This window comes from Schistocerca serialis, chromosome 1 (genome assembly GCF_023864345.2).
Source record: "Schistocerca serialis cubense isolate TAMUIC-IGC-003099 chromosome 1, iqSchSeri2.2, whole genome shotgun sequence".
NCBI classification, from domain to species: Eukaryota; Metazoa; Arthropoda; class Insecta; order Orthoptera; family Acrididae; genus Schistocerca; species Schistocerca serialis.
In genome coordinates, this window is record NC_064638.1 from 899,554,582 (window position 1) to 899,581,777 (window position 27,196).

General features: G+C 40.6%; 1 protein-coding gene across 1 annotated transcript in view; it reads right to left on the bottom strand.

The window, feature by feature from the left end:
* Nucleotides 1–27,196, bottom strand: part of LOC126444898 (uncharacterized) — a 697,169-nt gene that overhangs the window by 172,197 nt on the left and 497,776 nt on the right. The window contains exons 12-14 of the mRNA XM_050090969.1: nucleotides 17,772–17,888; nucleotides 6,694–6,810; nucleotides 5,356–5,451 (exon numbers count right to left, since the gene is read on the bottom strand). Of these exons, the coding sequence (XP_049946926.1) occupies nucleotides 5,356–5,451; nucleotides 6,694–6,810; nucleotides 17,772–17,888 (330 nt within the window). The remainder of the gene's footprint in view (nucleotides 1–5,355; nucleotides 5,452–6,693; nucleotides 6,811–17,771; nucleotides 17,889–27,196) is intronic.

Here is a 27,196-nt window from a genome sequence, read left to right on the forward strand (position 1 = left end):
GCCCTCCGACGAAGGCAGGGGACAGATAAGGTCAATATGTACATGACGGAAACGTCCCTTAGGGATGTCAAACTTGCCGAGTGGTGGAGAGGTGTGACGTCCTATTTTGTTTTGTTGACAGGAAATGCAGCTGCATGCCCATTTTTGACAGTCCCATTTCACATCTTTCCACACAAAATTCTTGGTGACGAGGTGAGTGGTGACTCATTTGTTGGGGTGGGCAATATTATTCGAGGTGCCGGAAACCTGTCCGCACAGCATGGGCAGGAACAAAGGCCACAGAATGCCCACAGAAGAGTTGCACCACTCTTCATCAAAAATGCCAGGGAACTTTGCCTTGGTGAACACTAGCGAAGACTGTGGGTCCATGAGCAGAACCTGAGTGCCCTTGTCTGAAGCCTGTAGAGCAGCGAGGTCAGATAAATCAACAAAACTTGAAACGACATTGATCTGCGAGTGGAGATCAGCGGAGATGTTCTCCATGCCTTTGATATAGCGTATGTCCATAGTAAATTGAGAGACCAGGTCGAAGTGGCAGAAATGTTGGGAGGAAGTATCCTCTGGTGTGTTGCAGAAGCTGTCTGCCAGCAGTTTGTGATCAGTAGGAATGAAGAAAGGACGGGCCACAACATCAGTGCAAAAATGTTTGATAGCCTCATACACCACCAGAAGCTCTCTATCAAAAGCAGAATATTTCTCTTGTGCTGTAGACAATTATTTGGAGAAGAAACAAAGTGGTGAAACTGTGTCACTCCAACTGCAATGTCGCTGGCGTCGGTAATGGTGAACAAATCGGCAGATGGATCCAGGTGGGCGAGTATGACTGAATGAGCTAAAGCTGTTTTAAGAGCCCTGAAAGCCTCTATCATGGGTTCAGTCTAACAGATTGGTTTCACGCTCGATGTTTGTTTGCTGGATAGCGAGTCCGTCAGCGGGGCCTGCGCGGTAGCGGCAGAAGGTAGATGACGGTGGTAGTAATTTATAGTTCCTAGGAAAAATCTGAGTTCTTTGTACGTAGCTGGGGGTGGCAATGATGTGACAGCCTGCCCGTGGGATTTGGGAGGTTGTATTCCGTCTGCGGAGACAGTGTAACCCAGAAATGTCACAGAAGACTGATGCAATTGGAAATTTTCTTTGTTGACCTCGACACTATTGGATGCCGAAGTTTGGAGGACCTGAGTTAAATGATCTTCATGGTCTTCATTTTATTTGCTAAAAATGAGTATGTCATCCAGGTATGCGAAGCAGAACTCAAATCATCGTAAGACTGAGTCAACATAACATTGCCACATTTGTGCCACATCCTTTAAACCGAATGGCATGAAGTTGTACTGGAACAAACTGAGCAATGTGATGATCACAGTCTTTGGAATGCCTGCTGGCGGTACAGGAATCTGGTGATAAGCACATTTGCAGTCAATCACACTGAAGAGTGTGGTGCCCGATAACAGATGAGTGAAATCATTCATTTTTGGCTCGGGGTAATTGTCCATGACCAGTGGTGGCTCTGAGCACTATGGGACTTAACTTCTGAGGTCATCAGTCCCCTAGAACTTAGAACTACTTAAACCTCACCACCCTAAGGACATCACACACATCCATGCCCGAGGCATGATTCGAACCTGCGACCATAGTGACTGTAGCGCCTAGAACCGCTTGGCCACTCTGGCTGGCATTGTCCATGACAGTCGAGCATTTAAATGTCTGTAATCACCACACATTCGAAAAGAACCATTATTTTTGGTGACAAAGTGAATTGGTGAAGACCAATTGCTGTCCGATGGCTGTATAATGTCTGCCTCCAGAAGTTCATTAATTTGCAGCTTAATGGGGTTGAGGCATCTAACCTTGTGTCTTATAGGAGGGCCAGCAGTGGTAATTATCTTGTGTGTCATTCTGTCAGCGACGGAAAAGACTGAGAACTGCACACAAGGCTGAGTAATGTTCTAACATGGAGTTTTGGGACGAGTGGGGCTAGATGAGGCATAGCCGTAAGTGCGAGTGGGAAAAAGCAGCATGAAAGTCACATGCCTATTACACAAGCGCAGTGTGCGCTTCTTTGTAGAGGTCAGCTGTACACACAGCATGGAACAGAGTGGGGCACACGGCGACTGTCTGTTTTTAACTTTGCCTTGGGTAACCGGTAATGGGTGAGAGAGGCCCTGGCATCGCTCGAGGTAAAGCGATGGCCAACGAGTTGCTTGGCCAGCATGCGGGAGAGGGGGAATGTTTCTCAACAAGAGGGGCAGCTGCCTGCATAGTGGGTGTGGTCCAGCTGTACGAGTGATTGTTATTAGAGACGCTGCTTGAAACACAAGGCACTGCGTGTAGTGGGCACTTGGGCAGTATGGAGGTTACTGAACACAAATTGTTACATGCAGTGAATGTTTTTGAACTAACCTGATAAGTGTTCGAACTGATGCTTGGCAATGAAGTTCGATCCGGTGAAGTAACTGCGGACTGTAGTTTCAACAGGGAGGTACAAGCCACAGTGAGCTCGTTATAAGTGTTAGCAATGTGTTGTTTCAGCTCGTCATTCTCCAGGTGGAGGTGCATCGCTGAGTCATATTCTGAAAGCAGGTTAGTGACAAAGGTCACAATCTTGCCTGTGAGGGCAGAACACTCATGAACTAAATCCCATGTTGCGGCAGAAATGGAACGAGGAGTATGGGTGCCGGAGCATGGTATCTGAGTGTTAGACAGGTGGTGTAACACTGAATAATGGACTAGGTTCGGGGAGAGCTTGTAATGGAACAAAAAATCCATAACAAGAATACATAATAAACAGTTCCCAAGTTTCCTACATACACATATATTTTACCACAAAGACTGATATGCATGAACACTGCATGAAGTACAAAGGCAGACTGTATTAAACAGGGTGGCTCGTCAGAGCAATTAATATTCCAAAGATTGTAATTTGTATGGTCGATGTGACATATCGAATACCATTTTCATCATTTCCTTACATGCTGTAACCTTCTGATAAACCTATGAGCTAAACTGAAGGGAATTGTACCATCCTAACACCGAAGTTTATTTCTCATCCAACAAACGTGATCTCAGAGTTCCTTATTTAAATTCATTCGTGGATAAAATCTTAATTTTTCAGCCATTTTTCAAATAAAAAGTTACCATAAGATACTTTTTATGTAGTTAAGACAATCTGTGTTCTGTAGCTGAACTAGGATTTCATGGATTTATGGCAAAATCTTGTATCTTGGGAAATCAAAATGAAGTTGATGCACCATCCAACCGACCAAGAAAGAAGAGAACAAAGGAAGATACACAACACCAGGAATTGTGAAGATTCCAATGCCATTGCCTCAAAAAACTGTAAATGCCCAGGAGGGGTGAATGACAATACACATGAAGAAAAACAACACTTCCTTTGTATGAAGGAACAAACAATCAACATAATGCAAACTGAATATCTAACATGATACTCCTTACACAAAGTCAGACTTTTAATATCAATTTAAATAGTTACTACCTTTTTGAATGTTGCATTTCACAGCTTGTATTTCCAAGATACAGCAGTCACATTATTAATCTATGCACTCATTTACAATTGTTAGCTGCAGTACAGAGATTGTAAGATAAATTTACCAATTTTAAGTAGCATTTAACATGGTAGTGACAAGAATAAAATACTTCTAACTTAAATCTGTGCAAATTTGTTAGAATTCCATCCACAGCGGAATATGAATGGAATCCTATTGTAACATTTAACACACGATATTGATACTTTCACTTTATAATTGGTCATTGAGCAACAAAACTCAATTGCCTAGGTATTGAGAAATCCAATTTTTATTTTTACACTCTTGCTCATAACAGGAACAACAACTTCTTCTAAACTATTTGAGATGCTGACATGCACTTACTGATATAATAGGTGAATTAATTTCTTCCAGTTAATAATATCTGATCACAAGCAAAAATCCTTGCATGACTGACACTCCATAATAATGCTGTACTAATAAAGAGCAAATAAATTTAATGGGCAGTCATTCTCTATATATTCTCTAAATAACAATAAAAGTTACCAAAACAAGGAAGAAACATTGAAATTCAAAAACTACATAATTTACAAAATGTTCTATTACAAAATCATTTATCTTCCTTGAAATTTATGTGTCATTAGAAAGCTCAGGTCCTGGAAAGTATAGAAAAATTTTCACTTTCCATCAAACTTACTGTATTGATACCTATTTTAAATGAGTAACTGTAACAATATATCATCAAAACACAATTGATTCATCTTTATGTGAAAACTGAAATTCCATGTATGTTCTTAAGGTGTTAAAATAATTGAACAGCATCAAAAAAATCACAGCTTTAAGTACCAGTAGCTCAAAATCATAATGTTGCCAAGGAAGTCCAGAATTTTTCTCTAATCAAATCACATGAACTGTTAACAAATGAAATCTTAAAAACATAGCCTATTTTCACAGTTAACATTATTTAATTTATTTACAAGAAGCAGTCATATCTGTTCTGTTTTGAATACCAATATTGTTTTTTTGATAAACAGCTGTGTAAGAAAGTGGCACTATAAGAGATAATTTGATACTGGAAGTTTTTCAAAGACTTTAAAACTTTCTAAAGTAAAGCTGGCTTGCAATGTGCAAAAACTTGAGTGGAGACATGTTTCTATCAAGATGTCTCAAATGAGTTAGTGTACAATGTATGCACTGGGTAGCTGTTAAACTATCAGTGAATAAATGAAGATATTTACCACTTATATTCCACTTATTTAAGAGACAATAGAGGACCGCAAAAACCTCTATACTACATGGAACATTGAATCTGAGAGAACACAAGCATTGATACAAGGTGAAGAAGAACAACACAATGAAAATTAAGTTAAAAAACATTCATTTTATACAGTTTCAGCTAAGTCTGCAGAAATGACTTAGGAGAGCACCTATGAGTTCCATACAATAAAGCTGTGTGTCAGTTACAATACTTATCACTAAAAAAAATCCCATTACAGTAAGAGCTCTGAATACACAAGGTTTTTAGCGACATACTATACGAAATTATATTTCTCAGCAACTAAAATCAAGTTTTTAAATTAGGAACAAATACCATCTCTGATTTATAAAACTGCTCTCACAAATGATATTTCAAAACTAGTTTTTTCTCTTCACTGTGGCTTGCACAAGGCTTTACAGTAAAGAACAGCTACAAAGTAAGATATGGGATTTTGCCATTTTGTAGGGAAATCAATCATAAGCTGAATGAAAGAAAAAAAAGAAAACAAATTTTTTGTTTTGCTAATAAGTTAATAAGAAAAGGAAAATTTTAAAATCTCTTACTTCAAAAAAAATATATAATGAGAAAACTTACATTCTTAAGTCGTTCATTTTCTCCTTTCAGTTTCTCAATCTCATCCAGCAAATTCTGATCCTGTGCACCTGTTTGTTGCTTTGCTGTATCCAGTTCCTAGAAACACAATTATCAAATGAAGAAGCAGCAGAATACAGACATAAATTTAAACATAACTGTGTTTCTTCAGAATGTGTCATCATTTTCAATTAAAGTACATGAAATCCAAATCCTTTTATTAAGTTATGAAATGCTTTGTAAGAAAGCAATGGCTTGATGGGCAAATGCATTTGAATACTGATCCCAAATTTTACATTGGGTGTATATCTTTTCCTATAAGTTTATTAACAATGTATCCTTGTCTGAGTCATTAATTCACTAATTATATCTTCTCTTCAGTGAGGCCAAGAGCATGTATTATGTCACAATATGACATTCTGCAGTGAATAATTCCAGGAAAATGCAGATCATTTATTTAGTAACCTCCTTCTTCACTACAAGCTTTTTTGGCTCTAGCACCATTCCCAACTAAACATCTGGTTGGAATAGATACACTTATTGCATCAGTGAGCAACTGTTAACTGGCTATTTGTTGCTAGATCATTTTAATTGGGTAAGTTTTGTTTATACAGAATATTTTCATGAGCATTCATTGTGATGTTAATAAACTCTTCAAAAATTGTATTAGTTAATACTGCCTGAACGGCAGTGAGTATTTAAATTAACTTGTCCTTCTTCACACCCCCACAGCAATAAGCATACATGCTGCATCTCCAAGACCCAAAGATATCTTCAACAAAATTGGTTATTTATGTGAATGCAAAAACCATAATTAATGTTACAACAGGTCTTCCTGCCACACATTTTATTGTGACTTACCAGCACTTGGTATATTCATACACATCGATCACTCTATGGCTAATCTAATTTTGAGATGCTCATATTTTACATAACACACTACATGAAATTACATTTCTCAGTAACTGAATCAAAACAGAACATTTGTGACCATGTCATCTTAAACCAATGGCACCACTGGAAGTGGATAAGATAGGGCATTTTGAATGCACATTACTCTCCCAGCCATTGTCGGGTTTCATGACTGGAACTGCTACTTCTCAGTCAAGTAGCTCCTCAGTTCACCTCACAAGGGCTGAGTGCACCCCACTTTCCAACAGCAGTTGGAAGACCAGAACAGTCGCCCATCCAAGTGCCAGCCAAGCCAAACAACACTTAACTTCGATGATCAGGTAGGAACCAGTGCACTGTAGCATGGTCCTGTCATTTGCTAGTGAGCTAATAAGATAATGTCAGTTTTAACATGTCACTCTAAAAAAAGTTATAATGGAGAAAACTTACATTTTTAAGTCTTTCATTTTCTTCCTTCAGTTTCTGGATATCAGCCAGCAAATTCTGATCCTCTGCACCTGCTTGTTGTTTAGCTGCATCCAGTTCTGCTCTCAGAGACTGCAGCTCCTACAAACGAAATTGTCATAAAACTAAGTATAAGACAATAGAAGTGAATTTAAAGATAACTGTGTTCCTTAAGAATGTATAATTGCTTTCAATTAAAATACATGAAAACCAGATCCTTTTATGAAGCTACAAAATGTAGTTGAAAAGAGCATTGGCTTGATGATCAGATAAAGTTGAATACTGAAACTTCCTAGCAGATTAAAACTGTGTGCCAGACCGGGACTCAAACTTGGATCCTTTGACTTTCATGGAAAAGTGCTCTGGCATCTGAGCTACCCAAGCACATTTCATGAGCAATCATCACAGCTTCAGTTCTGCCAGTACCTTGTCTCCTACCTTACAAACTTAACATAAGCTCTTCTGTGAACCTTGCAGAACTAGCACTCCTAGAAGAAAGGATATTGCAGAGATATGGCATAGCCACAGCCTATGGGATGTTTCCTTTCTCCCAGGAGTGCCTTGTCTCCTACCTTCCAAGCTTAACATAAGCTCTTCTGTGAGCCTTGCAGAACTAGCACTCCTAGAAGAAAGGATATTGCAGAGACATGGCATAGCCACAGCCTATGAGATGTTTCCTTTCTCGCAGGAGTGCTAGTTGTGCAAGGTTCACAGAAGAACTTCTGTGAAGTTTGGAAGGTAACAGATGAGGTACTGGCAGAACTAAAGCTGTTATGAAGGGTTGTGAGTCATGCTTGGGTAGCTCAGATAGTAGAGCACTTGCCCATGAAAGGCGAAGGTCCCAAGTTCAAGTCTAGGTCCAGCACACAGTTTTAATCTCCCAGGAAGTTTCATATCAGCACACACTCTGCTGCTGAGTGAAAATCTCATTCTGGAAACTTGAATACTGTTCCAAATGTTATATTTATGGATGTTTTTATGTATAAGTTTATTACCAGTGTAATATAAATTGAATTCACAAATCATAATTACATTACATAGTAAGGAGTACCTTCAAAGATATCAAGATTCTCTTTCATAATCCACAGAGAATGAATGGATCAAAACCACGTGATTAACTAGCAAGGTAGGCTGAATAGTTTTGTAGCTTTATTTCAGCATAAGTTGGTATCCTTATTACTCACCATCAGAAAAAAAAAATTATTGTTGAGTGTAGCAGTGTTATAAAGAAAATGACTGTGACATCTAAAATAAATTATGACTTTCTACACAGCAAGCACTTCACACAGCAGCATATAACAGTAAATACAATGCGCAGAAACAATACAGTTATTAAGGAAATGCAAGCTACAAAAACACAGCTTACAGGTGCAAGACATAGTTTGAGAAATAAAGGAATTGAATTATAAAATTAAAGAAATTTTTGATTTTGCTTGAAATGACACATGTGCTGCAAGCTTGATTGGTCTACACATGGGTAAGTAGGAGATTCAAGTAAAGATGTTCTCCGTGCTTCACACAAACAGCCACTATGTATGGCAACAATGAGAAAAATAGAGATGAGGTACTATAGCTCAAAATATCAACAGAATGCATACAGCAATCAATGAAGGCGTAGAAAATAATCATAAAGGGATCAGGAATTTTTGAGGGAATGTCCACCAATGATGACCAGTCCTTACATCTGATACTAAAAAAAAAAAAAAAGAATCTAAAATATATGGTTTCCTGCAAAATAAGGGTAGAGATAAACTATTGAGTTTGTAGCAGTACCATACTGTAATCAAAATTAGAAATTAAAAATACTTTTAATATTGTGTACACTAATGTGGTGATATCGGACAATGGGTGGCAAAATTTCAAGTTAATAGTTTTGTTAATATTGGATATGTTGAAGCAGATACCATATTTTTGAGACAGTGATTGAATGTTGGGATAGTAAATTTTGTAAGAGAAGAAGTGGAATTTTCAATTCCTGTGTCATCATATTGCTCAGAATATGTTAAAGATTTTACTTACAAGAAACTGACTAACAAAAACAAATTCTTGTTAGGTGTCATAGCTCCCCAGATGGTAATTTAAATGTGCACCTGGAAAAAATGTACATGGTGATTCAGGAGGAATGCCACATAATTTGCAAGGTGATTCTACATGTGAAAATAAACTGAAAAAGTCCTACACACATCCATGAATCATTATGAAGACAAGTGTGAATATTACTTACTGAAATGCTGTATAGGCACTGTGGTGGACAGAATAATAGTGGGACAGATTACTGATTCATGAGAAAAAGTTCCCCGTCCATCTCAATCCACTTGTCAACATTTTGGTGAGTGTGTTGTGTTTCACATCAAACATAATCTTGGCAGGCATTAATGTTGGCACCAACAACAGTGCTGTGAGTTGCAAGCTCATCACAGGTACTGTACACAACCAGTTTTAACCAGCTACATAAAAAGAAGTCTAATGGGGGTATGTCATGTGATCTGGCATGCCAGTTAATTGATCCACCATGCCAATTCTGCTGTTAAGGAAATGTGATATTCAGAAACTGGGATAATTATCTAGTACAGTGAATCAGTGATCCATCATGTTACACTATATTTGTCATTGTTGTTATAATATCATAGGTTTCCAAAAGTGTAGGTAGGTCTTCTATCAGAAAATATATGTATGCTGTGGTTGTCATGCTATTTGACAAAAAGGTAGGCCCTTGCAGCAGGTCATCAGGCATACCACACCAGATGTTCTATGAGAACATGTGTTCTAGTGTAATGGGGTTCACCATCATCTATATATGAGAATGTGTGTGTTCACGATACCATTGCTTGTAACTGTAGCCTCAACTGTAAATAAAGTGTACTGCATGACTCACAAATTTGTTGCCTGCTTACTGAGTCAGTTGGATGTAGATGTTGTACGGACTGCACATGAAAAGGCTACAAGTCCTTGGAATGTAATGTATGACACACTCACTTTTGTGGAATATTGAGTTGACAAATACTGTGCCATGTACTGTTGGTGTGACTTGGTTGTACCATAGCAATAATGTCTTCCCTTTCCTCAATCGACTGGATGGCACACATTATGATATTAAAGTGTACACTGTGTAGTGCATCCAATGCATGTAATATTTGATGAACCCTGGAAAGTACCTGGACACAGGGGAAAGATCTCTGGTGTTCTGTTACAGCCAAACAGGCACTGCCAACACAGTAGCTGTACCAGACAACATGTCTGCATATCCTGCATTGTTTAATGTATGTGGCATCTTGGTATTCACAGATACAATGGACTGCTCAATTAAACAACATCTGAGCAGGACATACATAGGCCTCATGACTGATCATTGATACAACCCGTGATTGCACACTAGGTACACATGCAACTGTCACCTCTGAGTGAAGTCAGAGTTCTATCATCTGTTGCAGAACCCCAACACCACTTGTAGAATGGATCAGTCATCTATATTACCATTATTCTGTCCACAATAATCCCAACATAGCATTTCAGTAAGTAATATTCACATTTGTCTTCATATGCATTCATGAATGTGCATAGTCATCAACGCACTCTAGTTTCATAATGATCAAAACTCAGACAGAGATTCACAGGATTTGAAATTATTATGGCCGGCCGGTGTGGCCGTGCGGTTCTAGGTGCTACAGTCTGGAACCGCATGACCGCTATGGTTGCAGGTTCGACTCCTGCCTCGGGCATGAATGTGTGTGTCCTTAGGTTAGTTAGGTTTAAGTAGTTCTAAGTTCTAGGGGACTGATGACCACAGATGTTAAGTCCCATAGTGCTCAGATCCATTTGAACCATTTTTTTGTTATTATTATGTGAAGTTACTCCTGAATCACCCTTTATTTTTGAAATATGAAAAACTGTATTTATTGATTTCAATAAAGGAATAGCAAATGTAAATGTGAACTTGAATTTATATAAAGATGATTTGACTCTCACAACTGTGGGTGGAGACTTTACATATATGACCCTTTTCTCTCGCACTTTATATTTATGGTGCATATACAGAAGGAATAGTACATCATGCAGCTACAGATGCTTTGAAAGGATGGACTTAAGACTGTTAACAATTTAAGTTGTAAAACTGCGAATTGAAACAAAAAAATGACATCACATATTCTTGTTCACTGGTGAGGAGAATCAGAAGAATGGAATGTAAAATAAAACTGTATAACTGATACACAAAACTGAAAAAATTAGGAAAACTTGCTGATGTTGCATGAATGCCTACATGGAAAGAACTGAGCAGATAGTAAATACCGTTGTATAAAAAGGAGACCACTCCCCAAAGAGCAGAAGCATTGAGTTGTCGGTAGGATCACACAAAAGAAAGAAAATGCAATACTTTTACAGTTATCCTTTTATGAGCTAGAGTGAAAAAATACACACTCAAACACTCACATACACTCACCTATGCAACTACATTGTGCTGGCTGGATTAACAGTGCCGAAGCTATTTTTTGCCAGGTGGATGGTTGTGATGGCGGTGGGGGGCAAGGGGGGTAGTGTCAGGTGGTGTGGATAGAGTGAGAGGTATGCAGCAGGCACGTGTCAGGAAGGAGGACTATGGGAGGAAGTGACAGACTGGAAGAAAGGGCAACTGTTGGGTTGAGAGTGCGGGGACAGTGGTTTATCTGAGATTGAGGCCAGGATGACTATGGGTGTGGAGGATGGCTTTAAGGCTAACTCCCATCTGCAAAGTTTAAAGAGGCTGGTGGTGGAAGGAAGAATGCAGATGCCTCAGGCTGTGAAGCAGCCACTGAAACTGAGCCTATTGTGCTCATCTGCATGTAGTGCCACCATGTGGTCACCTTTGTTATTGATAATAGTTTTGTGGTGGCCATTCATCCAGGTGAACATCTGCTTGGTAGTGACATAAAAAGCTGTGAAGAATCTGCAGGAGAGATGGTAAATTATGCAACTCCTTTCACAGGTGGCCCGAGCTCTGAAGGGGTAAGATAAGTCTCTGACAGGACTGGGGTAGCAGATGATGGGTTGATGATTGGGCAGGTCTTGCACCTTGGTCTGCCACAGGCATCTGTGGCGTGGGAGTGGTATAGTGATGATTTGGGATTATGTGTATTTTGGGAAGGTGACAGAACACCAACTCTGGAGGAGTGGGAAGGTTCTTGGGTACAATGTCATCCATTTTAGGACAGCATAAGAGATAATCGAAGCTCTGCAAAGGTTATGGGTGAGTTGTTCCAGTCCAGGGTGATATAGGCTGATGAGGGAAGGCACTCATTTGTATCTAATCTTGATTGTGGTGAGAGGATTGGGCAATGAGAGGATATGGCATGTGAAATCTGTTTGTGGACTGGGTTTGTGGGATATTGCCTGCCTGTGGAGGCCTCTGTGAGTCCTTCAGCATACAGGGCAAGGGAGAGTTCATCACGGCAGACACGTTGCCCATGGGTGGCTACACAATTTGTGAGAGATTTTTTGATGTAAGAGGTCTGTCAGCTCTCAAAATACAAGTACTGTTGCTGGATAGTGGGTTTAATGAGGGCAGATATGTCAATGGAGGTCTCAGAGAGATGGAGGAGAACATTCAGGAAGGTGATACACTGGGCAGATGAGGACAAGGTGAACCACATAGGAGAGAAGCTGTTATAAAGGAATGTGAACAGGGTGTCTCGGCCCTGAGTCATGATAATGAAGATATCATCAAAGTACCTGATCAGACTAGACGTTGGGAGTCTTGGGGGGTTAGGTAAGTGTCAACTTGATGGCCCATAAACAGGTTGGCATTGAACGGTGCCTCACAGGAATGTTGTCTGTGCAGGTGATTTGTTGCATACCTTCCCTTGAAAGGAGAAGTAGTTGTGAGATAGGGTACAGTTGGTGAAGTGTGTATGGAAGGATGTCATTGATTTGCAGTCAAAAGGACAGAGAGAGAAGTAGTGACCAAAATGTTCAAGGCAATGGCCATGAGGGTATTGTTGTACATGGAGGTGACATGGACAGTGACAAGTCAGACACACCAATTATGACACCTTCCAGTCATCCCACCTCACACATCCTTCCCACAGAATATTTCACTTTTCCTTGTTCCTTATCACATTTAACTTATTAGTGATCAAATATCTTCATGCCACAAAACCATCCTATTGCTCCCAGGACTATTTATTCCACCCACTTCCCTCCATGTCCACATAATGTATCACTCAGTTCCCCTTTAACCATCTAACACTTTCACCTCCTCATTTCCTGTGTCTTTTAGTATTTCCTAACAGAGTTAGCACCCCAATATATCCCTGGTTCATTTTTCTGCACCATATGAGAAGATTATCCCTCTCTCTAAGCCACATGTAGTTCCTTAAATGCTCTTGAAACCATGAAACCCCACTATGCCCTAACCACAAAAAGTCCATTCTCTGTATCCCAACCATCTATTCACAAAGACCTTCAGCTTTTCAGATTGTGCCAGTCCCTATCACTCATGAACACGGTACTGCAAAAGACCTGCCCATAGCACAGGCTGCCCAGAAGCACTTCTACTCCATCCTCAAGATACTGTTACTGTGAAAACCTCACTGCATATACAACACATCTGAAACAGAAACCCTTTTACTCCAGAACCAGGAGGAGCATTACAGACACTACCTCCATAAATTGTCCAACTTTTGACAGTTGGAATGACAGATTATTCTTGTTGACATCTTATGTTTACAGTTTACTCTCGTTGATGCTCTATAGTTACAGTGTCATTCAAAATGCCAAAGTATTTTATGAAAATATTCTATACAAACAAAACATATATGAGCATAATGATTTAGTAACAAATACATAGTTGACACTGATGCAATATAGGCATCTGTTCCAACTAGATGTTTCCCTGAGAACTGCACTATAGCGAAAACAAGTTTTTAGTAAAGAAGGAGAATTATTGATTAAACCATCTCCAGTTTACATGGAACTGTTCACTACAAAGATTTTTAATAATGTTATGTAATAGGGATAATTTTCAAAGATGTTATGATTATCTTTCTGAATGCAATCCAAAGAGAATAAATGGATTAATACCACATGATTAACTACCTCTGTATGCTGAATATTTTTGTGCCTACATTTCATCCAAAGTTGGTATCCTTATGATTTCCTATCTGACCAAAAATTATTGTGAGAGTACCAGTGTTCCAAGCAATGTCACTGTGGCATCTAAATTAACTTATGACTTCAAATATTAAAATATGAGTTCCTGCTTTTGATGATTTCAGTACAGATATACCAAATGTGAATAAGCAATTCTCAGAAACCTTTTGAATATTTTAAAGTAACTTAATTTGTATTGTACAAATAAGATTGCTACTTGTAAGGGTGCCTGTTTACACAATACAATTGTGAATACCTATTAAGACAATTAGACACAGACACACCAATGTTCAAGTTTCATTCATAGCAAACTTCCAAACATCTTTCCCTCCCCCCCTCCCCCCCCCCCCCCCCCCCACACCACACCGCCCCACTTTGTCAGCATGCAAACGTAGGATTTGATGCACAGCACCCCATGGGTATGTTCGATGTGGCAAAAAGAAGATTCCAGCACATACACAACGATACTGTTGGGCCCTTACCGCCCCTCAGGCCTCTTCTGTTACATACTGTCTGCCATTGACAGTTTTACCTGCTGGGTAGAGGTAATTCCTCTTACTAGTATCACAGCTGACACAGTGGCCTGCTATCAAATATTTCCAGGATGATATCAAAGGTCACCATCTCATGGTATTTACCAACCATGAGCCATTGGTATACGCTTTCCGTAACCTAGGCAAGGACTCACCCCCAAGATGTTTTCATCATATGGACCTCATATGTCAGTTTATGAATGACATACGTTACATCAGAGGGGCAGACAATGTCGTTACCAATTTTCTATCTCATGTGTTGGTTTTATCTTCACAACTGGACCTCAGTGAACTCCCTAAATTGAAGACAGAGGATACTGAATGCACCGCATTGTGCTCCGATGTTAAAACAGGACTCAAACTAGAGTTACAGACGCTTCCTGGGTTTTCACCACCCATCTGGTGTGACGTTTCAACAGGACACACACGTCCAATGATTTATGCACCTCTCTGCCAGGATATTTTTAATAGTATTCATGACTTGACACACCCTGGCATTCACACCACCACATGTATGGTATGTGAACATTTCATTTGGCCTGGCGTGATAAAACAATGTCGTGTGCAAAAGTAGGACATCATGCACAGCCCCCCATGGCTAAGTTCGATGTGGCAAAAAAAAGATTCCATCACATACACATCAATATTGTCAGGCCCTTACCCCCTTGGGTCCCTTCTGTTATATACTGTCCACCATTGACAGTTTTACCCGCTGGTTAGAGATAATTACCATCACTAGTATCACAGCCAACGCAGTGGCCCGAGCCTTTTTATTAATGTGGATCTCGTGCCTCGGCTGCCCGGTTTCTATCATCATTGATCAGGGCTGCCAGTTTGAGTCCACCCTTTTCCTACAGCTTTGTGACTGTGTGGGGTGAAACGATTTACGAGTACTGCATACCACCTCTAGAGCAATGGGCTTGCTAAATGCTGGCACCGAAAGCTTAAAACTTCCCTGATGTGCCACAGAGGTGAGTGGGCCAACGCCTTACCATGGGTAATGTTAGGCATTTGGGCCACATACAAAGAGGACCTTGGCACATCCCTTGCATAAGTACTGTATGGAGAACCCCTCACACTCCCAGCAGAGGTAGTCAAGCCTTCACGCCCTCCAGATCAAATATGCGACTTGACATTCGTCGGGCACGTTAAGGAGTTAATCGCTAACATTTGTGTGCCTCCAACTGGACTGCCCTCCCATAATTCTGCATAAGGACTTGGCATAATGCACTCACATCATGGTGCATGATGACACTGTCAGACCGGCACTCAGACCTCCATACTCAGGCCCACACAGAGTCATATCGGGGCGTAACAACACGTTTGAAGTGCTCATTAATGGCACACCTCAAACGGTATCTGTCTGCTGCCTCAAACAAGCATGGTCTCTGGGAGAACTACCTGATATCCCACCCAGTCAGCCCTGACTCCCTGCTACACCTGCCTCACACAAGGCATCTACCGACTGTCTGCGGATGAGTAACGCTGTTCCCGCACTTGTGACATTACCCACTCCAAATCGTGAGACAGTGCTGCAGGTGCGTGTGACATTCCCATACAGAGTGATGTGTGTGATGACTCCCCCTCCTACAGGCAGCCCCCTGCCTCTCCCCTGATAGGATTCAGTGATGTATCAGGGGCCAGCCTTGGAACAGGTGATGTTGCCCCTGACGACTCGTGTGGAGATGCTGTCAACCCGTATACGGGAGTGGTAGTGAATGGCAACACAGATTTTATTTGTGGCTCTGAAGAGTTTTTTTGTGATGCAGCCAGATAATATGTGTATCTTCTATGAATGAGCCAGCTCCCCCAATGACAACTTAACCCACATTAACCTTCTCCAGTCTGTCCCCTTGCCTGCTGGTACTGACCCATCCATGGTAAAAGTACTATGTACTGCAACAGGCATTTAGGTCTGCTACCCCAGCTCCTCACAACCCACAGTCCCCTTCCCGGGTCCCTCGACTGCTGTACGAGGATTCACCTGGTCAGGCAGGACCATCCGCCCCCCTCACTGGCTTGAAGACTTCAATTACTAATGTAATGTAATGTAAGGTATGGTTTCGGTTTAAACACCCTCTCCCTCTCCCCTGGGTGTTTCTTTTACATGTATGCCACAATATTTATGTTTTGTGCTCCATACTCTTTGTGCCAGGAGTAATTTTTTTTTGGGGGGGGGGTGGGGGGGGGGGGTGGATAATGTGGTGACTATCGACCAAGTCGTGTGTAATATCTTTCTTTAGCAAAGTTCTTTGCGGCAGTCTGTGTCCACGCGTGAAAGTTTACACATGTGGAGAGAGACCAAGAATGTATCTAACTGTATATGTGTGCTTCTGAGTAATAAAACAGTATTTATTACATGTTATATAGTGTGCATCGTTGGATTCTGCAGTCCTAGAACACTAAAACCCGTAAATCCATTCTGTACATTGGAGGCCCACATTTGATGCTTCACAGAACCAGTTTAACACATATGAGCAACATTAACTTTCCAAAAGATGTTCAGAGCAAACAGATTTCATTTACAAACAAAGAGCCACTCACTGGATCATACTTTACTGACTGTATGCAAGACCCCTGCAGCTTTTTGTTTATTCACTGAGTCTTGCAGCAGTCTACACAGTTACTCAGCAGCTCTATTCCTTTAAAACATTCGCCCAAAAAACGATATAATAAACTATCACCATTCAAATTCTGCCTTTACTACTGCCTGAACAACAATGAGTTTTTTGATGAAATTGCCCTTCTTTATAACCCTGTAGCAATAAGCATACATGCTACGTCATCAAGAGGTAAACTAGTCTCCAACAAAATTGTTTTTTTACGTGAATGCAAAAAACCATTATTAATATTACAACAGGTCTTTCTGCCACACATTTCATAGTGATTTATCCCCACTTTGTATACTCATGTACATTGTTCACTCTACTGCTAATCTAATTTTGAGATTCTCATGGTTAAGAAAAACATCTCTGAGTATGCAGAATATTTTACATTACACACTACATGGAATTATATTTCTCGGTATCAGAATCAAAATAGAAACAAATCCCATTTGTGACCATGTCATCTTGAACTAAAGTCATTACTGGAAGTGGGTATAATGAGGCATGTAGTAAGCACATGACTCTCTCAGCCATTGTCAAGTTACATCACTGGAACTAGTACTTCTCAGTCAAGTTGCTCCTCAGTTCACCTCACAAGGGCTGAGTGCACCTCACTTTTCAACAGCGGTTGGAAGTTCCAGAACAGGCACCCATCCAAACACTAGAGAAGCAAACAACACTTAACTTCGATGATCAGGTAGTACCACTGTGGCAAGGCCCTGTCATTTCCTAGTGAGCTAATAAGATAATGTTAGTTTTAATATCTCATTCTCTACAAAAATTTGTAATGGAGAAAACTTACATTATTGAGTCTTTCATTTTCTTCCTTCAGTTTTTGGATTTCAGCCTGTAAATTTTGATCCTCTGCACCTGCTTGTTGTTTTGCTGTATCCAGTTCTGCTCTCAGAGATTGTAGCTCCTGGAAACCCAATTGTCATAAAATTAAGTATAAGGCCATAGATGTGAATTTAAACATAACTTTGTTCCTTATGAATGTATAATTGCTTTCAATTAAAATACATGAAAATCAGATCCTTTTATGTAGCTACAAAATGTAGTTGAAAAGAGCATTGGCGTGATGATCAGGTAAATAGGAAAATTCTTCCAAATTTTATATTGTATGGATATGTTTACATATAAATTTAATAATAGGGTAAGATACACTGAGTCCTTAATTCATCATTATGTTACATAGTTAGGAGAACCTTCAAAGATGTCATGATTCTCTTCCATAATCCACAGAGAATGAACAGATTAAAACCACATGATTTTATCTCAGTATGCTGGATACTTTTGTGGCTAAGTTTCAAACAAAGTTGGTATCCATATTACTGACTATCTGGAAAGAAATTATTGTGAGAGAGCAGTGTTCTAAATGACATCGCTGTGGCATCTAAAATAAATTATGACTTTCTACGCAGCAAGAACTTCACACTGCAGCATATAACAGTAAATATAATGCAAAGAAACAATATAGTCATTAAGGAAATGCAAGCTACAAGGACACAGTGTACAGATGCAAGACATAGTTTGAGCAGTACAGGAACTGAAACATAATATTAAAGAATTTTTTGTTTCTGCTTGAAATGGCAGATGTTGTGCTGCTAACTTGATTGGTCTACTTATGGATAAGTACAAGATATGAGTAAAGGTGTTCTCAGTGCTTCACACAAATAGCCACTTTGTACGACAACAATGAGAAAAATAGAGCTGAGGTACAATAGCTCAAAATATCAACAGAAAGCATACAGCAATCAGTGTGGGTGGACAAAATAATCATAAAGAGGTCAGCAATTTTTGAGTGACTGAGAACCAACAATGACCAGTCCTTACACTTAATACTAAAAAGGAAGAATATAAAATATATGGTTCCTTGCAAAATACGGGTAGAGATAAACTGTTGACTTTGTTGGTGTGTCATACTGTAACCAAAATTATAAATTAAAAATACTTGTACAAGTAATATTGTATACATTAATGAGGTGATAGTGACAATTGGTGTCAAAATGTCAAGTTAATAGTTTTGTTTGTACTGGATACATTGAAGCAGTGGTTGAATGTTGGGATAGTAAGTTTTGTAAGAGAGGAAGTGGAATTATCAAAATGTGTCAATGTACACTCTGGCCACCATAAATGCAACACCAAGAAAGACAAGAGGTAGCACAACAAAATTTATTTTGTAGATAACATGTTGACCAAGTATCAAATGATGATGTTTACAGACGTCGGTGACATGTGGTTCCTGCCAGAATCAGTAGCCAGAGTAGCCGCCATTGTTAGAGATCACCGCTGCCACACGTCTTGGCATTGAGTTATAGAGACGTTGTATGTGTTCCTGGGGTACAGCAGCCCAAGCAGCTTCCACACATTGCCAAAGATCATCTGGTGTGGCAGCTGGGGATGTAATCTGGGTCACTCGTTGAGCAACCATGGACCACATGTTTTCTATCGGCGAAAGATCCGGAGAGCGAGCCGGCCAGGGAAGCAATTCAATCTGGTTATTGACGAAGAACCTTTGGACAATGCGTGCCGCATGTGGTCGCGCATTATCCTGTTGAAATATGGCTGTGGCCGAGCCCTGAAGGTAAGGAAGGACAACTGGCTCCAGCACCTCGGATATGTAGCACCGGCTATTTAAAGTACCAGCAATGCGTACTAGAGGCATGCAAGAGTAATATCCAATACCGCCCCATACCATAATACCCAGTGCAAGACCAGTGTGGCGGGGCATAATGCAGCTGTCCAGCATCCTCTCTCCACGGTGTCTCCACACTCGAATCCGACCATCGTGGTGCTGCAGACAGAAGCGTGCCTCGTCAGTAAAGACAACATCATTCCATTCTGCCATCCACATCCGTCTGTCATCACAACATTAGCGACGGAGACGTCTATGGTTCTGCGTCAAAGGTAGATGAAGCAATGGACGTCTTGCGGACAGACCACTCTGCTGTAAACGGCGTCGAATGGTACGCGCAGACACTGGATGATGCGTTACAGACGCAATGTGCTGTGCTATGGTTCGGGATGTCACTGAGCAATCCGTCACTGCCATGCGCACAATTTGCCTATCAGCACATGCAGTGGTGCACCGAGGTGAATGCGATCGACCACGTCGGTCCATCGTACCCTCCTGCATCCAACGGTCACATATCCACATTACAGTTGTTTGGTTTCGTCCTACACGACTAGCGATTTCTCTGTATGATAATCCACAATCTCGGTAAACCACTATTCTTCCTCTGTTGAACTCGGATACTTGATCAAACGATGTTCGCTGTTGTCTATGAGGCATAACTGATCGTATTGTGAAACAACCACAAGGTAAACACACGTGCCGAACGTACACTCGTCAAAATAGCCAAGCCTTAAATGGCGCTATGAGGTGGCACCACAGGCACGCGTGATGTGCGTCTGTGCTGAAATTCTAATCAGTTGCATATCTCATCGCTGCAAACCCATGGTGTAAATTTCACTTGATTCAGATGCTTCCTTCAGGGTGTTGCATTTACGGTGGCCAGCAGTGTATTATTCAGAACAAGATAGAGATTTCACTAGCAAAAAACTGACTAACAAAAACAAATTCTTGTTAGGTATCACAGCTCACCAGATGGTAATGTAAATGCACATATGAAAAAAATATGTGCATGGTGATTCAGGAGGAACATCACATAATTTGTAAAGTGATTCTAAATGTGAAAATAAACTGAAAAAGTCCTATGAACACGTGTCCAATTTTCAGTCATTACAGAACTTGTGATGAAGCAAACTGGGTTCTCTTTAGTTCCTCTCTTGTTTTGCCATCTGCTCCTTAAACACATTTTTTTTTTTTTTTCATTGGCTAATTATGATTAACATACATGAGTGTGATCTGTATTTTTATAAAAGAGAAAGGATGGCCCTCAGTTGTAAAAAATATACCATCAGGTCTAATTTTGTGCTTATTTTTGTGTATATAAATGATTTCCTAATTTATTTTGACTATTCCTGGTTCATATCTTTTGTTATAGGGTAAAATCAGTTATTGTTTCATGACTTAAATTCTATTGTTGACTTATAAAAAAATATAAATTTTGTGATAGTTATAAGCATTTGGACGATGGACTACTAGTATTCATGAAGTATTCATTTGGCTCTATTCAAAAACATGTTAGCAGAGCTAGCCCTTGATTAATTCCAAAATAATTACCATGTTTGTCAAAAGTATTGTTTATATAACTATATCTGTTAATTTCATTATTTAAACAAATAATTTAGCCTACCTAATGTGGTAGAACAAACTATTAAAAAGGGGGAATTTTTTCATATATTCTATTAATTGAATGAGTTGTGTTTTAATCGTAATTACTGTAAATTAAATATTGGACAATGTACAGTTTCAGCTCCTATTATTGTGAGAATGTATAAGGAGCCAAATTTTGGTTCCAATACAGTCAGTCCATGGCCAATTTTCTGATGGGAAGTCTGTATCAGTTAAAGTAAATATAATGTAGTGAAGTAAATGTGACACAAATAGGCCATGAGTTAAAACGATGACAGTGTCTGTTCAATTTATATGAGAGATAGTGTCACACATACCTGATTGTTCCACAAGAACTGTGAACTGTGTGGTTAGGGTATTTACTGCTCATAGATGTACAATAGCAAACTATTGTAGCAGTATGCTGATGTTTGTCTGCAAGCTATTAATGAGGCCTATCACTTACCAATAGTGAACTTGCCATATAACTACGTAATATGTGGGGGTTGTGAACACCGAAAGTAAAGAACTGTCAAACACAACTATGCAACTGTCAACTACATCATTTACAGTAGTCAGTGTTGAACTTCCAACCCCCCCCCCCCCCCCCCCTGTTTTTTTCAGGCAGTATAACATTGCAGTACGTCAAAACTGAGGACTATCAACGAAGAAGTAAAGTAGGTGAATGTCGCTATTGGGGCCCATTCAGGTGATGATTATTTATCTGTACACAGTAAACAAGAACCCACTAACATTGAACAGTGAATTCAAGAATGGTTTACACTACAGTGATTTTAGCAGTGCGCATATGGTACATGTGGCATCGGAGTTTTGTCAAAGACAGTGAACAGACAATATTATTAGAGTGTGAAAATCAATTATTTTCAAAATATCAGAGTTGATATAGCTGCCTTTAAACAGGTAGGTGCAACAGCCAATCAGCACATGGCTTTCATAGCCACAGTATGACAGCAGCCATTCAGCGAGTGGGTTCTATGGAGCAGCCACTGAGTACAGGAGCAGCCAATCAGCACACAGATGGACACAGCTGATCGGGATAAACAGTACACATCACTGAGAAAATTACAAATTGCTGCAGCCTTGCAGTGGACAAATCAAGATGACAACTCTAGCAGCAGCGGATGAATGAATAAAAATGAGGTAATTCATAGCAAAAGCGATTTTATATTAAGTGATACATAATGAGTGGTCTTAATGAACAAGACAGGGTGATGGGGGAGCATAGACAGCAGGGGACTGATGTGATTGATAACAAAGCTCTAGAGGTTAAGTTTTTAAATGAACAGAATGACTCAGTTGAGGCTGATTTGGAGGATGATAGTGATTATGGAAAATTGGAAGTGACGTTAAGGCAAATTATGTGTAATATATATACAAAAAGGGTTAAACTTGAGAACCAAAACGATCAGATTAAAAATGATTTACAAATGGAGGTAGAAACCAAGTGTGCAGTAGAAGTAGAGGAAAAAATGGTAAAAGTAAATAAAAATGTAAATTCAAAATTTGCTCAAATGGAGAAAAAGATGGAAGAGCTACAAAATCTAAAGCATAGAGAAAGTGACAATGGGTCTGATTCTGACAGTAGTTGTAATGATGATAGCAATGACAAAGCCAGTAGTGATGAGGACAAAGTATTTGAATTTATCATTGATAACAATGACAATGTATTAAGTAAAGAAAGAATGGAGGAGGATAGTAGTAGGCCTAATGAAGAGTTAGGGCTTAATGAGAATGGTAAGGAGGAAGAGGACCATGCAATCTGACATTTGACCGTGTCTGATAGTTGTTTTGGTAAGCAGGATGATAGTATTTCCAGGGAAAGTATTAATGAGGATTTGTTGTGTGAATAAGATCACATGGTAAGTAAAAAGGAAGTGTGCCACTCTGTAATAACAGCAATTGTACAGGGTATACATGTTAAGTGTTTACTGGACCTTGGTAGTGATTTTAATGCCATTTCACAGGCAGTTTTTGAATGTATTAAGAACACCGAGAGTATAGTAGTGATGCACGTTTCTGGAATAAAAATTATTGGTGCTACTAGTAAGCTATCAAAAAGTGTGAAATGAGAGGTATTATGAACTGAGATGATGTGACTTAACAAACGAAAGCGCTGGCAGGTCGATAGACAACAAACAAACACAAACATACACACAAAATTCAAGCTTTCACAACAAACTGTTGCCTCATCAGGAAAGAGGGAAGGAGAGGGAAAGACGAAAGGATGTGTGTTTTAAGGGAGAGGGTAAGGAGTCATTCCAATCCCGGGAGTGGAAAGACTTACCTTAGGGGGGAAAGAGGACAGGAATACACTCGCACACACACACATATCCATCCGCACATTCACAGACGCAAGCCTTTACAAATGTCTGCTTGCATCTGTGTATGTGCGGATGGATATGTGTGTGTGTGTGTGTGCGAGTGTATACCTGTCCTTTTTTCCCCCTAAGATAAGGGGGGGGGGGGGGGGTTGTGTTATTGATAAGTGATGGTATCACAAGAGGATGGAAGAAAAGGCAATTAAAAAACAATGGAAAACAGTGGTATCTGGTGAAAATAAGATCTCATATTACTTATCCTAGCTTTCAAAACTTTGTTCCTTAATCAAGGAGGAGAGAGGGGAAAAAAGGGGAAGAAGGGAAAGAGGATTCAGTTACTCACAACCCAGGTTATGAAGCAACAGAGGAAAGGTAAACAGGGAGGGTAGCAAAGATGGAGGCATGGGTGTCAGAGGGAAGCCAAAGATATTCTACTGTAAGTACTGTGCCAGAATCAAACCAAAGTGGATGCATACAGAAGTAAAGAGGTATATAGTATAAAGATAAACACAACTATGTATAATGAAAAGATGCATAAATGGCTAATGAGCAAAGGGAAAGAGGAGAAAACTGAAGAGTAAATGGGAGTGAGGTTGGTTAATGTAGGTTCAGTCCAGGGGGATGGCGGGATGATAGGATGTGTTGGAGTGCAAGTTCCCATCTCCGCAGTTCTGAGGGACTGGTGTTGGGTGGCAGAAGCCAAATGGCATATAAGGTGTAGCAGGTTCCTAGGTCCTCAAATTATGCTGGAGGGCATGCTCTTCAACTGGGTATTGGACATGTCCAAGGCCGACAGTTTGTCTGTGCCCATTCATGCGCTCAGCCAGTTTTGTTGTCATCATACTGATGTCAAAGGCAGTGCAGTGCAGGTATGTCAGCTAATAAATGACATGTGTTGTTTCACATGTGGCCCTGTGTATGATTTACAAGTAGCGGGGCTGGAGTAGGTGGTTGTGTGGGGATGGATGGGGCAGGTTTTGCAGCAGGGTCGATTACAGGGGTAAGATCCACTGGGTAGAGAAGGTGGACTGGGATATTGTAGGGTTTGCCAAGAGTGTTACGGAGGTTTGGGTGAGGGGTGGGGGGGTGGGGGGGGCAATGAGAAGCAACTCTCGGTGGCGTGGGGAGAATATTGTCAGGGGATCTCATTTCATGGCTTGACTTGAGAAAGTCATATCCCTGGTGGAGTAATTTGTTGATGTTTCAGGGCGAGGATAATATTAGGTGACAAGGGGGATGCTCCTGTGTGGCCTGGAGGTAGGAGAATTGTTATTGGACGTGGAGGAATGTATTGTTTGAGAGATCTGTTTGTGCACAAGGAGTGCAGGATAATTGCGGGAGAGGAAAGCACTGGTCAGGTTATTGGTGTAATTGTTGAGGGATTCGTCACTGGAGCAGATATGTTTGCCATGAATACCTAGGCTGTAGGGAAGGGAGCGTTTGATGTGGAATGGATGGAAGCTATCAAAGTGAAGGTACTGTTGTTTGTTTGTGGGTTTGATATGGACAGAGGTGTGGATGTGAATTTCAACAAGATGAGGGTCAACATCCAGGAAGGTGGCTTGGGTTTTGGAGAAGGACCAGGTGAAATTCAGACTCGACAAGGAGTTGAGGTTATGGAGGAAATTAACGAGTGTTTCTTCACCATGAGTCCAGACCACAAAGATGTCATCTATAAACCTATACCAGGCCAGGGGAAGCAGCTGTTGCGTCTTCAGGAAAGCCTTTTCCATGCGGCCCATGAAGAGGTTGGCATAGGATGGAGCCATCCTGGTTCCCATGGCCGTTCCCCTGATTTTTTGTAGGTCTGGCCTTCAAAGGGAAGTAATTATTGATGAGGATGAAGCTGGTAAGTGTGATCAGGAACATGGTTTTTGGAAGATCTTTGGGTGGGCATTGGGAGAAGTAGTGTTCAAGGGCCGAGAGACCATGGGTATGTTGGATGTTTGTACAAAAAAATTTAGTATCTATGGTGACAAGAAAGGTTTCAGGTGGGAGAGGAGTGGGAATGGATTTGAGGCATTCTAGGAAGAGGTTTGTGTCTTTGCTGTAGGATGGGAGTCTGCGGGTGATAGGTTGGGGGTGTTGGTCTACCAGAGCTAAGATACGATCTGTTGGGTCTTTGAAGCCTGCCACAATGGGACGGCCAGGATGGTTGTCTTTGTGGATCTTGGGTAATAGGTAGAAGGTATGGGTATGTGGCTCAGGTGCAGTGAGTAGTTCTATAGAAGCCACTGTGAGGCCTTGTGAGGGTCCTTGGATTTTTAGGAGTATCTGCTGGTCAGACTGGTTGAAGGGAATGGGATCATGGGTACAGCTTTGTAGGTTCAGGTGCCGGAGAGTTGACGCAGTCCTTCTGCCACATACTCCACATGGTCAAGTATCACAGTTGTGGAGCCCTTATCCTCCAGTAGGTTGACAATAGAGTGGTCTGTTTTCAGCTCCTTAATGGCAAGGCATTCACCTAGGTTGATGGTAGGGGTTGTCGGGATCTTCTTCAAGATGGATTAGGACTGGTTGTGAGGAATTCTTGCAATGTCTGCAAGGGATGGTTTTGGGGGAGGGAGGTGGATCCCTTTGAGAAGGTGGATGGAAGTGTTCTAGACAAGGTTCGACACTGGGTGTAGTATTTGGGGGCTGTGTTTGGGTGGTGAAGTGATATTTCCAGTTGAGGTTCCAGGTGAATGATTGGAGATCTCTAACCAGGGCAGGGTGGTTGAATTTAGGTGTGGGGCTAAAGGTTAAGCCTTTTGATAGAACAGATGACTATGGAGGAGAGAGGGATCTGGATGAGAGGTTTAGAACTGAACTGGGACTGGGTATATGTGGAATTTGACTGTGGTTATAGTTGAGATTTGGTCTGTGTGGGGTACGAGCTGGGATTGGGAGATTGAGTAGGGTGTCTAGGCTAGGTTTGTTGGCTATGAGGGGGTTTGTTGAAGGTCCTTTTGTGGTTGGTGTCTGTGAGGGTTAGGGATAGGGACCCCACTTCTTATGTGTTGCACTAGCACTGTGTATAGTTTTTTCAAGTGTTGTGTGGGATAGAACTTAAGTTTACAGCTGGCTTCTAGGATGATATTCCTGAGTGTGTTCTCGAAGCAGAAATTGAGAGGTAGAGGAATTTGAAGAGAGATAGGAACTGTTAGGAGTGGTGGTTACACGAAGTAGTGTAGAGATTCAGGACAAGTTGGGTAAGGGCTAAGGATTGAAGGTTCTGGAAGTCCAGGAGAGACTGGTGGAAGGAGGGATTGCACCCAGAGATGGGAACTTTTAAGGTAAGTCCTTTAGGGGTAATTCCAAAGGTTAAGCAGGACTGGAAGAAAAGTATGTGGGATTGCAATTTGGCTACGGTGAATGCATGTTTCCGGAATGAATGTAAATAATGTGGTATAGAATTAGGGTACATAGTGGGTAACTGGTGGGTGGGGAAGTGAAATAACTAAATTTGCAATAGTAATCATAAGAAGGAATAAAACACGGAGGGAAGGACGAGAAAGAAAGAAATTCTGTTGGTAATGTCCAATACCAAAGGAAGACCACTAAATAAGAAAAATACATAAAAAGTTGACCATACAAAGCAGGTATGTCCAGATCAGGGGAACAGAACACACGTTGCTCAAAAACAGAGATAGCGAGTGGCGAAAAAAAGAT